Source organism: Oncorhynchus mykiss, chromosome 7 (genome assembly GCF_057628025.1).
Source record: "Oncorhynchus mykiss isolate SJ-2025 chromosome 7, ASM5762802v1, whole genome shotgun sequence".
Lineage (NCBI taxonomy): Eukaryota > Metazoa > Chordata > Actinopteri > Salmoniformes > Salmonidae > Oncorhynchus > Oncorhynchus mykiss.
The window spans coordinates 47,188,817-47,205,424 of NC_143028.1; the positions used below are offsets into that span (position 1 = coordinate 47,188,817).

At 41.5% G+C, this 16,608-nt stretch overlaps 1 protein-coding gene across 12 annotated transcripts in view; it reads left to right on the plus strand.

Annotated features, from left to right (window-relative positions):
- Nucleotides 1-14,249, plus strand: part of LOC110527982 (ankyrin repeat and SAM domain-containing protein 1A) — a 46,025-nt gene extending 31,776 nt beyond the window's left edge. For 3 of the 12 annotated variants that reach the window (XM_021609648.3, XM_036983489.2, XM_090241163.1), the window contains 11 exons: nucleotides 145-291; nucleotides 599-715; nucleotides 2,438-2,611; nucleotides 3,269-3,406; nucleotides 3,665-3,736; nucleotides 3,835-3,921; nucleotides 4,107-4,244; nucleotides 4,718-4,900; nucleotides 9,900-9,998; nucleotides 10,916-11,013; nucleotides 13,650-14,249. In XM_021609648.3, the coding sequence (XP_021465323.2) occupies nucleotides 145-291; nucleotides 599-715; nucleotides 2,438-2,611; nucleotides 3,269-3,406; nucleotides 3,665-3,736; nucleotides 3,835-3,921; nucleotides 4,107-4,244; nucleotides 4,718-4,900; nucleotides 9,900-9,998; nucleotides 10,916-11,013; nucleotides 13,650-13,728 (1,332 nt within the window). In that variant the 3' untranslated portion in view covers nucleotides 13,729-14,249. Of the gene's footprint in view, nucleotides 1-144; nucleotides 292-598; nucleotides 716-2,437; nucleotides 2,612-3,268; nucleotides 3,407-3,664; nucleotides 3,737-3,834; nucleotides 4,073-4,106; nucleotides 4,245-4,717; nucleotides 4,901-9,899; nucleotides 9,999-10,915; nucleotides 11,722-11,877 lie in introns of those variants that run through there. The other 9 variants (XM_090241160.1, XM_090241159.1, XM_090241162.1 and 6 more) reach the window with 6 other exon arrangements.
- The last annotated feature ends 2,359 nt before the right edge of the window (nucleotides 14,250-16,608 follow it).

The window sequence follows — 16,608 nt, forward strand, 5'->3', positions numbered from 1 at the left end:
ATCTAGTCTGCAGCTATGTTTGGCAATAGAAATCATGTGAACAAGCCTTTTGACATTGTGTACGGTTTTAAAATCTTGAAAGAAATTGTGAAATCCTGCTTTTCTTTGAATGTAATTTGATCTCCTTTCTGTCCCTCTTTGTAGGTGAAAGCCCTGGGCTGTGATGGCAGCACCTCTCTGTCCACCTGGTTGGATGTGCTAGGCCTCCAGGAGTACCTGCCTAACTTCCTGTCCAGTGGCTACCGTACCTTGGACTGTGTGAAGAATCTATGGGAGCTGGAGATTGTCAATGTGAGGCCAATGTTTTGTTAGTGAATTATGTAGTGCCTCAGGGAAGAGACAGCACTGTGCTGAGCTTAAGGCAAAACAGATTTGAGCTGAATAATTGAGGAGAGTCCATTCTGTTTGCTTGTCGAGTGCCAGCATAGGTGTCAGACTCACTATAAACAGTCAGTGTGAGTGTATAATGTGTATTTCTATTCATATTTGTTGGTTTGTACTTGTTTGTCAATATTAGTGTCCGTGTTGTTCATATGAACGTAGTCCTATGTACGGTCTAGTAGTTACCATTGTGTCTTATCTGTGCACGTCTCTGCAGGTGTTGAAAATCAGCCCCCTGGGCCACAGGAAGAGAATCATAGCGTCTCTGGCAGAGCGGCCCTATGAGGAGGCCCCGACCAAATCACAGATCTCTCACCGTCTCTCACAGATCAGGGTTAGTAAGAGTAATCAGTGTCTTACATTTGAACAATAATCCCAGCTAGCACATTTGGTTCCTTGGAAGTTGTGGGAACATACGTTTTTGGTTTCCCACTGGATCTGGAAACGAAGCCATAAGTTTCCTGACCGGTAAAACGGAAGGGAACATTTATTTTTAGGTTGCAGGGAGGTTCAGAGAACGTTTTAACCTGGTTCTTTGAAAGTTTTTCTGGGAAGTTTTATTAAATCTCTGAGAACTAAAATGATTATTTTTAGTTTTTTTTTAATAACTTCCTTAAAACTACTACTGAATGTTTCAATAAGACTGTTAATAACACTGCTAGCTTATTTTGTATTAACTTTTAAAAAAATCCAACTACAGATAGAAATTAATTTCCTTAGGCATTAATCATGCAAACATATTTATTTTGAATTGTGACACAGCGTCAGTGAGCTTCAAACCTATAATCTTCTGCTCTCTATGCATGGAATTAGTCCACTGCACCACCAGGATGGAGCTAGCATGCCATGTTTTATTACACATACAAATCTGCTCCTTTTAGTATATTAAAACAGATCCTTTTTCAAAGGAAACAAGCACTCATTAAGATGAGGTGTGATCAATTAGTTGTCGAGGCCGTACACCTGAACACAGTCAACACAGTTAACAAGATAGAGAGTTTAGTTGATGCTAAGAACAGAATCGGTGGAGGCTGCTGAAGTGAGGACGACTCATAATAATAATTGTTTGCGTTCTGAGAATTAAATGTATGTTTGTAATAACATTCTTAGAATGTTCTCTGAATGTTACTAAGGTTTATTGTGTTTTTTATGGAAAGTTTTCATAACGTTCTCGAAACAGTTTGAGAACATGACTTTAAATAGAACCATGTGGAAACCTGTAAAAAACGTTATGCTGAAGTACTGAAATTCCCACAGAAGAATGTTGTTTCTTAATGTTCTCTGGACTTTATTTAAACATTCCCAATGTCAAACCAGTTGGAGAACATTCCTAGAACATTACCAAAATTGAAATTGAAGCTACAATATGTAACTTTTTGGGCGACCCGACAATATCCATATCGAAATGTGAGTTATAGATCTGTCATTCTCATTGAAAGCAAGTTTAAAAATGAGTAGATATGTTCTATGTGCACTATCTCTACGCCTCCTGTTTTTTAGTTTTGTTTTGTGTCTGCTACTTTAGGTTTTGTACACCAGCTTCAAACAGCTGAAAGTACAACATTTTTGGTTATGGATATATCACAGCACTTTAGATAGTACAATGATTTTCTCACTATACTATTTTCTCACTATGTTTGTCACATAAACTGAAATTAGGCAAATTCTTAGAATTTTAGCAACCATAAAATGTCGGAGCGATTAAATGTAACCATGTTTGAACTTTTAGGAAACGTTCTGTTAATGAAATACCAAGAAAATATATATTTTTTGTCAAGTTCCTTAAATGTGCTAAGAATGTTTTAAAGCCAAGCAACTATCCTGCACCATTCTCAGAAAGTTGTGGGAAGGTAGTATGCAAAATAACCATAGAACAATCAAGCTCTAAGAAACATATGGTTCTCGGAACATTATGTGCTAGCTGGGATCTCATTTGTACTGTATGCCATTACATAATGCTCTAATATCTTATTGAAATTTGTGTTGTGTCACTATGTTTTCTTATCTTTCACATCCAATCAGTCATCAATATGATCAATCAATCTGTACGTGGCAGTTTCAGGACCTGTTGTCCCAGACAGGGACCTCTCCTCTGAGTCAGATGGACCCTTCCACCAGTCGCTCCATGGACATGCTCTTGCCCTTGGGAGAGGGAGGCAGGAGGAGGAGAGCCATGGACCAGGATTGTAGCGTGTCCCTGCGCTCCTACAGCGAGAGACCCCGCTCCCACGTTAGTCCTCCTGCCAAAACGCTGTCTTTACCTGTACCTCATGAAGTAACAGAAATACAGTATGTGTCTCTGTGGTGTGCTTGGGATAATCATGTTATAAAGAGAGCTATCTGCTGCTGGGGTGATCTGAAACAGAAGTTGTTATGTGTTTAAGATTATTGAAGTCATTCCATGCTTGTATTAAATATGCACTGAGTATATAACACATTAAGAACAACTGCTCTTTCCATGACATACACTGACCAGGTGAATCCAGGTGAAAGCTATGATCCCAGTGTAGATAAAGGGGAGGAGACGGGTTAAAGAAGGATTTTTAAGCCTTGAGACATTTGAGACATGGATAGTGCATGTGTGCCATTCAGAGGGTGAATGGACAAGACAAAACATGTGAGTGCCTTTGAACGGGGTATGGTAGTAGGTACCATGTGCACCAGTTTGTGTTAAGAGCTGCAAAGCTGCTGGGTTTTTCACACTCAACAGTTTCCTTTGTGTATCAAGAATGGTCCACCATCCAAAGGACATCCAGACAACTTTTGATCAGTCAAAGTGTTACAGCATCTTTTTAGTTTTAGAATCCTGTAATATTTTGTGACTAAATGTTCTGCCATAAAATATTTGTACAGTACAGCATCAATCCATGTCTATCTGTCTTTCTAGGACAGGCAGAGTGACCGACAAAGGGAACCCCGTTTGACCCTCCGGCCGCCGAGCCAGTCTGCCACGTACACCACGGTCTCTGCTTGGCATCACCAGCCTGAGAAACTTATCTTAGAGTCTTGCGGGTATGAGGCCAGTGTAAGTCATGTCAATGGTCAATCTCCTGTCGTGTTGTGTCAATGGAAGTCCCCTTGAATCTCGGCCACTAGAAAAGTCCTCAATCCGTGTTTGATAATCGCTGATTATTCAAGAATTGATAGTTCCCACTGGGCACAAACTGGTTGAATCAACATTGTTTCCACGTCATTTCTTTGAACCATCTTGGAATATACATTGAATTGACATCTGTACCCACTGAGTTCAGAGATAATAGCCTGTTTTTTGCTTATTTTCCAGTATATGGGATCAATGATTATCAGGGATCTAAGGGGGATTGAGTCCACTCAAGAAGCCTGTGCTAAAATTAGGGTAAGTCTGACTGTCATACTACAGATCAATACTCAATCACTCTATTCTAGCACTCCGTATCAATATGGATCCCCTCACCATTTTCTTTCTACTTGTAGAAGTCAAAGGACCATTCAAAAAAGGGTCCTGTTGTCATCCTCTCCATCACTTATAAAGGGGTCAAGTTCATTGATGCCGCCACTAAGGTAATGGGAGCCTGTTGGCAATGAGAAATGCATGATGAGCTCAACTGCATTATTTTTCTCTCTCGCGTTCTCATATTATTTCCCCTACAATAAAGATAGCACTGTTGGTTCGGATGAAGTCAGTGGTTGTTACTGGTCGATGGTTTTGTTCCTGTTGCTCCTCTGTTCTTTTGTCCTCTTACCAGACAATAGTAGCCGAGCATGAGATCAGGAACATCTCCTGTGCGGCCCAGGACCCCGATGACCTCTGCACCTTCGCCTACATCACCAAGGACAGTAAGAGTGGCCACCACTTCTGCCATGTCTTCAGCACTGTGGAAGTGGTGAGGAACACAATGATGACACCAGCCCAAATCCCTCAATCAATTATTCCATAAGGCTATGCCAAAATACAATCCCCCATTTCCCACCTTCTAAAGTACTCTGATTTGTATTAATTTGTTTCTAAATGCCACATCATATCATAAAAAAATCTTGAAAGGAAAAACTTGATTGACAAAACTGCATGCAGCTTCTTGATTAATTAAATTGCCTTAATGTCTTGATTAAGGTAATGAACCTGCTGTCATGGAAGTAACATAATATCTTGATTAGTCTCTTTTATAAGCCATGTGCCAAACATTCCTGGCACATGACACAGCTACATCTTGATTATCTAATTAAATACTAGATTAACTTAGTTCCACTGCTATGATTGACAACGCAATGATAAAAATGCAGATTGTGCCTCATTCAAAGTAGCTGTCAGTCACTACTGCAACTGTCTATTCATTCTTTACTCTCTCCCTCGGTACAGACTCAGACTTATGAGATCATCCTGACACTGGGACAGGCATTTGAGGTGGCCTATCAGCTGGCTCTCCAGACCAAGGCCAGGCAGTATGTCCCAGTCCCCCCACCGTCTCTGGGGTCAGAGGTCATTGAGACCAAATCCAGCCGGCCCACGTCACAACAATGGAGCAGCATGAGGAGATCAACAGTGAGTACCACACACTGAGCATGAACAAAAAATGTACTGTGTGTGTTTCTAAATGATATGCATACTGTGTTTGGGTATACAGTATGTACAGGTAACTGTCAAAATAAAGGAAACACCAACATAAAATGTCTTAATAGGGTGTTGGGCCACCACAATCCAGCAGAACTGCTTTAATGCTCCTTGGCAAAGATTCTACAAGTGTCTGGAACTGTATTGGAGGGATACGGCACCATTCTTCCACAAGAAATTCCATAATTTGGTGTTTTGTTGATGGTGGTGGAAAACGCTGTCTCAGGCACCGCTCCAGAATCTCCCATAAGTGTTCAATTGAATTGAGATCTGGTAACTGAGATACGCACGCACGCACACACACACACACACACTTTAAACCCCTTATGCTCTTTTAAGACCTCTTTCAAAGTCACTGTGATCTCTTCTTCCAGCCATGGTAGCCAAAATAATGGGCAACTGGGCGTTTTTATACATGACACTAAGCATGATGGGATGTTAATTGCCTAAATATCTCAGGAACCACACCTGTGTGGAAGCATCTGCTTTCAATATACAGTGCCTTGCGAAAGTATTCGGCCCCCTTGAACTTTGCAACCTTTTGCCACATTTCAGGCTTCAAACATAAAGATATAAAACTGTATTTTTTTGTGAAGAATCAACAACAAGTGGGACACAATCATGAAGTGGAACGACATTTATTGGATATTTCAAACTTTTTTAACAAATCAAAAACTGAAAAATTGGGCGTGCAAAATTATTCAGCCCCCTTAAGTTAATACTTTGTAGCGCCACCTTTTGCTGCGATTACAGCTGTAAGTCGCTTGGGGTATGTCTCTATCAGTTTTGCACATCGAGAGACTGAAATTTTTTCCCATTACTCCTTGCAAAACAGCTCGAGCTCAGTGAGGTTGGATGGAGAGCATTTGTGAACAGCAGTTTTCAGTTCTTTCCACAGATTCTCGATTGGATTCAGGTCTGGACTTTGACTTGGCCATTCTAACACCTGGATATGTTTATTTTTGAACCATTCCATTGTAGATTTTGCTTTATGTTTTGGATCATTGTCTTGTTGGAAGACAAATCTCCGTCCCAGTCGCAGGTCTTTTGCAGACTCCATCAGGTTTTCTTCCAGAATGGTCCTGTATTTGGCTCCATCCATCTTCCCATCAATTTTAACCATCTTCCCTGTCCCTGCTGAAGAAAAGCAGGCCCAAACCATGATACTGCCACCACCATGTTTGACAGTGGGAATGGTGTGTTCAGCTGTGTTGCTTTTACGCCAAACATAACGTTTTGCATTGTTGCCAAAAAGTTCAATTTTGGTTTCATCTGACCAGAGCACCTTCTTCCACATGTTTGGTGTGTCTCCCAGGTGGCTTGTGGCAAACTTTAAACAACACTTTTTATGGATATCTTTAAGAAATGGCTTTCTTCTTGCCACTCTTCCATAAAGGCCAGATTTGTGCAATATACGACTGATTGTTGTCCTATGGACAGAGTCTCCCACCTCAGCTGTAGATCTCTGCAGTTCATCCAGAGTGATCATGGGCCTATTGGCTGCATCTCTGATCAGTCTTCTCCTTGTATGAGCTGAAAGTTTAGAGGGACGGCCAGGTCTTGGTAGATTTGCAGTGGTCTGATACTCCTTCCATTTCAATATTATCGCTTGCACAGTGCTCCTTGGGATGTTTAAAGCTTGGGAAATATTTTTGTATCCAAATCCGGCTTTAAACTTCTTCACAACAGTATCTCGGACCTGCCTGGTGTGTTCCTTGTTCTTCATGATGTTCTCTGCGCTATTAACGGACCTCTGAGACTATCACAGTGCAGCTGCATTTATACGGAGACTTGATTACACACAGGTGGATTGTATTTATCATCATTAGTCATTTAGGCCAATATTGGATCATTCAGAGATCCTCACTGAACTTCTCAAGAGAGTTTGCTGCACTGAAAGTAAAGGGGCTGAATAATTTTGCACGCCCAATTTTTCAGTTTTTGATTTGTTAAAAAAGTTTGAAATATCCAATAAATGTCGTTCCACTTCATGATTGTGTCCCACTTGTTGTTGATTCTTCACAAAAAAATACAGTTTTATATCTTTATGTTTGAAGCCTGAAATGTGGCAAAAGGTCGCAAAGTTCAAGGGGGCCGAATACTTTCGCAAGGCACTGTACTTTGTATCCCTCATTTACTCAAGTGTTTTCTTTATTTTTTTCAGTTACGTATGTATGTGTACATGCGTAGGCATGTATGCATAAATATGCACAATCAGATAACACACAGTCCTCGTGAACAAATGTTCCTCCGGATTTTAAACCACTGATCACACTATAAAAAAAAGGAAGATTTATAGTGCGATGAAAATGATGACTCATTACTTTGCTACCAATCTCACCTCCCCAACTCTGAGTCACTCAGATCGGAGTAGATTTTCCTGCAGCAATACAGTATGCAAAACTTGATGAGTGAATAGTCTTATTTTTTGCTAACAGGCAGGATATAATATAATCTGTAAATGGAGAGAGAGAGGGGGAACTGTGCGTCTCTCTGCTGGTCACCCGGCCCCTCCACTGATTCCCAGGATATTGATTGAGAATGTTACATAAATGTTTACGTATGCCCTGGGCCATTTATGGATGTATTGGCCTTTCAGGACCCTGGATAATGAACACTCAGTGATCACAGTCACCTGAGAAAGCTGGACCGTCTGGACCGTGCATGCACACTGCTCAACATGTTTATGCGTCCACGCAAATCACTATGCTTTATTATCTGCTATAAACATAATGAGGTAATCAGTTCGCTGCATAATGTACAGGGTTGGCAGTATTTATTATCTACTTTTAGGCAGTGGAATTCTAGGAACATCTAGAACAAGACAACTCCATTTGAAGCTTTTAATGTAGATTCATTTCACAATTGTGAGATGACCTGTCATTTTTTTCGATGTCCTTTCATTTTTGCCAGTTATGCACTATTTTGGTCCGATGTACACTACCGTTCAAAAGTTTGGGGTAACTTAGAAATGTCCTTGTTTTTGAAAGAAAAGCATTTTTTTTGTCCATTAAAATAACATAGAATTGATCAGAAATACAGTGTAGACATTGTTAATGTTGTAAATTACTATTGTAGCTGGAAACTGCAGATTTTTTATGGAATATCTACATAGGCGTACAGAGGCCCATTATCAGCAACCATCACTCTTGTGTTAGCTAATCCAAGTTTACCATTTTAAAAGGCTAATTGATCATTATAAAACCCTTTTGCAATTATGTTAGCACAGCTGAAAAATGTTGTGCTGATTAAAGAAGCAATAAAACTGGCCGTCTTTAGACTAGTTGAGTATCTGGATCATCAGCATTTATGGGTTCGATTACAGGGTCAAAATGGCCAGAAACAAATAACTTTCTTCTGAAACCCGCCAGTCTATTATTGTTCTGAGAAATGAAGGCTATTCCATGCGAGAAATTGCCAAGAAACTAAAGATCTCGCAAAACGCTGTGTACTACTCCCTTCACAGAACAGCGCAAACTGGCTCTAACCAGAATAAAAAGAGGAGTGGGAGGCCCAGGTGCACAACTGAGCAAGAGGACATGCACATTAGTGTCTAGTTTAAGAAACAGACGCCTCACAAGTTATCAACTGCCAGCTTTCTTAAATAGTTTCTACAAAACACCAGTCTCAACGCCAACAATGAAGAGGCGACTCTGGCCTTCTAGGCGGAGTTACAAAGAAAAAAACATATCTCAGACTGGCCAATCAAAAGAAAAAATTAAGATGGAAAAAATAACACACACACTGGACAGAGGAACTCTGCCTAGAAGGCCAGCTAACGGAGTCACCTCTTCACTGTTGATGTTGTTTGCAGTTGATGTTATTCTTCAATAACACAAACTACAAAGCAAATCAAGGGGAGAAAAACGTGTTTATTTGATAAGGACAAATCATAGATGTTATGCTGGGAGGTAGATGTTCAGTCTCCCCTGTCCTCAGCTTTTCTCCACATAACAAAGGAACATGATGCCATTTACAACCCCCCACCTAGCCTGGGGTTGACCAATTAGAAGTCCTTGCAGTACAACTGGGCCAATGGCCAAATAACCAGTATCCTGCTCCAGACTCAATGTACAGAACGTAGCACACGTAGCTCTGAGTTCAGGAGTGACATTCCACAGATTCTAAACAGCTGTTGAACTGAAACCCAACTCGTACTTACAATTCTCTATTGAGCATTAATACTCTAGATTTTAGTCCTCTCGTCCTCTGCATTGTGTATTTATCTTCAAAAAATTCTTATAAAGTTGAGACTGGTGTTTTGCGGGTACTATTTAATGAAGCTGCCAGTTGAGGACTTGTGAGGCGTCTGTTTCTCAAACTAGACATCCTAATGTACTTGTCCTCTTGCTCAGTTGTGCACTGGGGCCTCCCACTCTCTCTATTCTGGTTAGAGACCATTTGCTCTGTTCTGTGAAGGGAGTAGTACATAGCGTTGTACGAGATTTTCAATTTCTTGGCAATTTCCCGCATGGAATAGCCTTCAATTCTCAAAACAAGAATAGACTGACGAGTTTGAGAAGAAAGTTATTTGTTTCTGGCCATTTTGAGCCTGTAAATGAACCCACAAATGCTGATGATCCAGATTCTGAACTAGTCTAAAGAAGTCATAAATCACTGTGCAGTTGATCACTTTGTACTGTGCTGTACTGGCTGTGTCTAGATATGGGAGGAGCCTTGCTAGTACAGTCCAGTCTAGTTGACAGATGTGATAAAGCCCTGCTATGCCAGCTGCTGTCAAGTATACATTTTTTTCTGTGATAAATCTTTATAATATTATTTGTCTACACCTAATAGGTTGTGATAAATTACCTAGATTTTATATCTTCCACCACTATGGTCAGTTCAGTGCCACTATAAATGCTCTGTCTTTCTATTTCCCTGTTTAACATTTCTTTGTTCTTGTCTTCTTGGTCCTCCTGTTTCCCAGGGTGCCCCTCTGCTAGAATGCCGCTGCTGTTACTGTCACACGTGTACTACCCACCGCCCCTCCTTCCTCCCGTTGCACTCTGTTAGCCCTGGAGTCCAGGTCCTGCTCTCTCCTCCTTTCCGCTATCCTTCATCATCCATCTGCTAACCTACCTGACGTGCCTCTAACTCTCTCATCATTCCATGTCCACTTTTTGGTTTGCTTCCAGGCACTTCATCTAGCCACACAATATTTGCCCTTTTGATATGGCATAGCCTACACTGAATTTCTGCCATATTCTCATAGTCATTCCATTTGAGCTGATAAGAAGCTCTTTCTCATTATTCTTGCCTGAGGATAAGTAGGCTATACCTTAGCTTAGACTTAACCATCTATGGAAGATTCATGGCTTTGCAGTTCTGCTGCTAATGATCTAGTGCTTTAATTGCATAGCTGTGTGATCAGTATAAATAGCAACATGCTTTAGGTGGCCTATTGAGTGTTAATCCTCCTATATCACTAAGCTTTTGCATTCTGATGAGTCTTATATTGGACAGCTATAATTGAATGATGGCCTTGTACACCCGAGTCTTTCATTGCCACAATGTTCTTAATTTGGGGTGTATCAGTGGTGTTTCATGTAATTAGATATACAGGACTACTAATTGAAATTAATTTATTCACATGGAACAGCTATAACGTGTGTATGGCTGCTCATGTGTTAACAGAGACTTTTGTTTGGGTGAGAGCATGTTATGAGCGCATGTTTGGATCCTTATGGTGTTTTCACGTTTTCACTTCATTTAAAACCCAGATTAAGAGACAGATGGGACTGTGTGTGGTCTGTTAGGTCTCCAGCAGCCTGTTTTGCTATCAGACATCTCTATGTTGTGGATTGAGCCCTGGTGTCTGTGATTCCAATATCACTGGACTGTGCCTTTAATCCACTTGCACGTGGGCTGAGGACTTGAGTGTGCAATGGCCTCCACCACTCCTGCAGTCTTACGCCCGTCTCTCGTCCCCCCTCCCCCCGGCAGATTGACCCTCTGGAGATGGACGCAGACATGCAATCCCTGGGCAGCGCCACCTGGCTCTTCAACCAGAGAGACTCCAACAAGCGCCCTGTCAGCACCAAGTACGAGACCACCATATTCTGAGGCTGGATCCCCTGCACCGACCTCACCCTATCCTAGCACCCAGTTTGCCCCCTGACCTCCACCGCCCTCTCTCTCTGTCTCATGAGCCCTGTGCCTTCTCACTGTGATGGTAGCATCCCTCTGGGCTGCCCCTTCTCCTCTGCCCTGCTCTGACCTACACAAACCTTGCACTGCTCTGACATCACACATCCCTGCAGCCCTCTCTCCTGTCCTGTTCTCACCCCTAGGCAGCCCGTTACCCTACTCCTCCTGATACTGCTGCAGCCGCTGATGGGGCCCCTTGACTTGTGGATGGACCTGGTGTGAACCTACAATGGCCCTGTTCTCTCAACCAAATTGCCTCCTCCTCCTCCCCCCAACTACTCATCTGCATCCACCCCTATTACGTTTATCATCATTGAAGAGATTGTGGCTTTTTTGTCCTCTTCCTGTCATGCTATTCTTTTTCCAAGTGACTCCCTTCAGTCGAAACAATCCTGACTTTTTTTTCTGTTGAGCTACCTGTTGTATTTTTTACCTGACAGTAACATGATTTGCATTGGCTGTACTGCCAATGTGATCAAGAAAATTGCAAACCTTCATAAGTTCCTCTTTATCTAATACCAAAGGAGTACTGCTCTTGGGCTATTATCCACAGAGTTTTGGTCCCATGCAGAGTGGAATAAAGAACATTATCATGTCCCAAACTCAGCCTATCCTTCCCAAACAACCTCCTCAGTCATAAACAATATTTTATCCCCTTCCCAAAGGGATTAACAATTTTTCTCATCTTTTTAATGTGTTTATTTTTGTATTTCACTTTTTCCCACTCAAGTTTAATATATTTCTTTCCCTATCTGTAGCTTGTCCTGTCTTACCAGGCATCTACCACTGTGAGGAGACATATCTAGCCTGGGATGCATGAAGGACAGAAATCTATAAGACAAAAAACAATCAAACTTTTTTCTATGCATTTTTAATCGTACAATGATGGATCGTCAAGGAATCTTCCCTTTCCATGTATAATGGATCAAAAACTGAACCTCAATTTCCTGTGTGATTCTGTACACAAATGGACAGGACAACTCTTCCATCACTCTGCCAAGAACAGTAGTAGCCTTACTTCAATCTGGCAATCTATCAGTTTAAATCTAAACGTAATGAATTGAGCATCCTTGCCACCATCACACATTCTCCACACTTGCTGACTGCTGCACGCATCTTTCGTGGTTTAAAATACTTACAACACTTTTGAGTTGACAACACATGAACACTTTGGCTGAGCTGCAGTGAAGGTGTTGTAATGGTACAGGTTTGTCTAGATAATAATGTACATGATGCTCTGTAGCTCCACAGTGTGCATGGTGCCTCACCAGTCATTTTATTACCAAGAGAGACTGTTCGGCGGCTCATCAGAGAACACTGTGTTAAAACATGGCACTATCCCCTTTAAAACCTTTTTTGTTTGTTTCAAAAATTATACGGTATGTATTTTGTTTAACAATTATTAATAATGAATGCTTTTAAAAATAACTGGGATTCCTGAAATGTATTTACTGAGAGAAACCAAGGGAAATCGTAGCAACACCACAATGTATTGCCATAGTAAAATAATGCAAATACAAATTCATGACAAGTTGCCAAAACACCTCATGAAGGTACATTTGATGGCAATAATTTAATTTGCCAATTCATTGTGAAAGGTATAAGATATTCCCAATAACATTGCTTAAATCTTTTTATATGAGGCAAGGCAGGTTGTGTTGCCGGACTCCTGATGCCACTGATTCAGCATGAGGTAAAATGTGTCACTAGAAAATGAACAACAGTGCCAAGGATTCAGGCTTACTCATAGTTTGAACTTTAAATTTGAGGGATCTAAATGTAATTAGATATGGTTTTATTATGCAAATTTACTTTGGGTTGAAAATATATTTGAAACTGCATTCTTGTTTTTCCTTTCGCTGTGTCTAATACTGTAGGTCTACAGGAGCTATCTGTTGGTATTATCTACTTGTGTTTTGCTCAACCTATTTTGTGTGCTGTGTTGCCTTGTGTTGTGTCCTCCTGTGAGGATGGCCTGTTCTGTCTCTGTCCGCTGTCCTCATTCTGTGTCCCCTGCTGCAGGATATGTTATGCTTAGCCTCTCTCCAAATGGCACAGGATGGCTGACTGGAGAATGAGTGTTAAGACTTGACAGTCTCTGTGTGATACTGTAGCTGTGTCTCATCGTTGTTCTGTTCTGACAGATACTGTAGCTACCACTGATGCATGTGGCAGTATTTGTGTTTCGTCCTCTGATGCACTTGGCCCATTGAAGTGTACATATGTAGCAGTGTCTGTTTAGTTTTTTCATATCATTTGCCTTTTGTTTTACTTTATCCATTATTATAACACAAATACAGCACCTCATCTCATTTACATTCTCCAGCATTGTCATTTCTCGTGCACTAAGTATGTTCCTCCCTGTTATATGTTGAAATCATGAAGACACATTCAACCTGCTCTGGTTTGGGTGCATATAAATGCCTTACATTTTAGAGAGCAGAAGCTATTTTAAGCAGACACAATGTGGTGGCATGATTTGGCTGTGCATGTTTCTGTCTTTTTTAACACCAGTGTTTTCCTTGTGTAGCTCACTCCAGCGTTCAAGTTTCCGGACACCAAGCTGTGAGTTGAAGTGGAGCAGCCAATGTGAGTGTCTGCGTGTGTAGACTAGAGACAGAGAGACTAACAGAGACACAAGCAGCGGGTCTAGGAGTGACTGTTTGATAAGGTCTGCTGCCTTCTACAACCTCACCTGAATACAAAGTAACAGATAAAGGATAACCTTACACTAGCTGTCTGTCTCAACTGGGCATGGCAGGGCCTGTCTCTCACTCCTATCTCGAAAGTTCAGTCTGAAATCTCCTCCCTGGCCTCACACTGACTGTCTTTACCTCCACTCCTTACTTCAAGTAGGTACTGTAATCTGCAGAGTATAGACAATTAATGTTGGGCCAGTAATGACAATTTTTATTGATTTAGGTCTATTTGAGATAATCATGTTGTTACTGTAAGGATCTAGGAGAGTCAACGCGAGAGTACATTCATCAAATGTAGCACTACTGTACCAGCATAATAATGCTATGCCCATGTATTTGTGGACAGAGTATAGTTTGTCAATGATTATGTGATGTTTATTTATTCCAATTAAAAGCAAAATATACCTGAAATTAAATAGTACAATGGAAAATGTTATTCTTAAGGTATTTGATTTTGTCTTGAGGCATATTCCTTGCATGAGAGTTTGACGGAGCTGGCAGACAATATATTCTATGAGAGTTAATTGCATCTCTTCGTCACAAAGACTAGCCCAGGGACTGGCAAAGGAGTGTACAAAGTCATATTCCCCGACTAGCAGACATTTAGAACAGAAAATATGAAAAAACTGATGCATTTTTTAAATGCATTATTTTCATATGGCTAACTAAGGTAGGCTAAAATACATTATTCAATGGAGAAACAAATGTTTCAAATTAGGGAGAAAATGCAACTTACAAACTCTGTACCCTTGAAAAAACCTGGAAGCTTCTATGCATGTAAATTCAGCAAAAAAAGAAATGTCCTCTCACTGTCAACTGTGTTTAATTTCAGCAAACTTAACATGTGTAAATATTTGCATGAACATGACAAGATTCAACAACTGAGATAGAAACTGAACAGGTTCCACAGACGTGACTAACAGAAATGGAATAATGAGTCCCTGAAACAATGGAGGGGGGGTCAAAATCAAAAGTAACAGTCAGTATCTAGTGTGGCCACCAGCTGCATTAAGTACTGCAGTGCATCTCCTCATGGACTGCACCAGACTTGCCAGTTCTTGCTTTGAGATGTTACCCCACTCTTCCACCAAGGCACCTGCAAGTTCCCTGACATTTCTGGGGGTGGGGGGTGGGTGGGGGGGGCACAGCCCTCACCCTCCGATCCAACAGGTCACAGACATGCTCAATGGGATTGAGATCCAGGGCTCTTCGCTGGCCATGGCAGAACACTGACATTGCTGTCTTGCAGGAAATCACGCACAGAACGAGCTGTATGGCTGGTGGCATTGTCATGCTGGAGGGTCATGTCAGGATGAGCCTGCAAGAAGGGTACCACATGAGGATGTCGTCTTCCCTGTAACGCACAGCGTTGAGATAGCCTGTGACAACGCCCAAGACCATGACGGACCCTCCACCTCCAAATCGATCCCGCTCCAGAGTACAGGCCTCGGTGTAACGCTCATTCCTTCGACGATAAACGTGAATCCGACCATCCCCCTGTTGAGACAAAACCCCGACTTGTCAGCGATGAGCGCTTTTTGCCAGTCCTGTCTGGCACAGCGACGGTGGTTTGTGCCCATAGGCAACGTTGTTGCCGGTGATGTCTGGTGAGGACCTGCCTTTCAACAGGCCTACAAGCCCTCAGTCCAACCTCTCAGCCTATTGCAGACAGTTTGAGCACTGATGGAGGGATTGTGTATTCCTGGTTTAACTCGGGCAGTTGTTGTTGCCATCCTGTACCTGTCCCACAGGTGTGATGTTCGGATATACCGATCCTGTGCAGGTGTTGTTACACGTGATTTGCCACTGCAAGGGCAATCAGCTGTCCGTCCTGTCTCCCTGTAGCGCTGTCTTCGGTGTCTCAGTATGGACATTGCAATTTCTTGCCCTGGCCACATCTGCAGTCCTCATGCCTCCTTGCAGCATGCCTAAGGCACATTCACGCAGATGAGCAGGGACCCTGGGCGTCTTTCTTTTGGTGTTTTTCAGAGTCAGTAGAAAGGCCTCTTTAGTGTCCTAAGTTTTCATAACTGTGACCTTAATTGCCTACCGTCTGTAATCTGTTAGTGTCTTAACGACCGTTCCACAGGTGCATGTTCATTAATTATGGTTCTTTGAACAAGCATGGGAAACTGTATTTAAACCCATTACAATGAAGATCTGTGAAGTTATTTGGATTTTTACAAAATATCTTTGAAAGACAGGGTCCTGAAAAAGTTGCTGTTTTTGCTGAGTTTAGAAGTGACTATGGCTAAGCCTAAAAGCAAAACCCCAGACCACACATCACTTTTTGAGTGATAGGAAATGATTCACCAATCATAACACTAGGGACTAAAATAATCCCAAATCACTGATCAATTCTTCCCGCGCACTGAATGGTGACGTTTGTCTGCCACATATCCTAACTATTCAATCGCATATATTATAATTGAAAGCAGCCACTATTAACGTATTCAATACACCAACCTATTCAATATTCAAACCCACTGTACTTCAATTGTTGTACAATCACTACCCTTTAAGCACCACTAGAGGACAGGCTACATTTGTGACAATATAATTCAGATAAATGTGTTACCATGTACTTACACTAATACATGTCCCATGTAATAATGATACAAGACAGCAGGAAGGAAGGAGGATCTTTCGGAGTTCTGGAGACAACTGCAATCCACCCAAAGGACTATGTGCGATCAGTGAAGCTACTGGTCTTGCTACTGTACCGACATGCCATAATATCAAACTCAAGCAAATATAGATTTTAACACAAAAATAAAAACATACAACTGA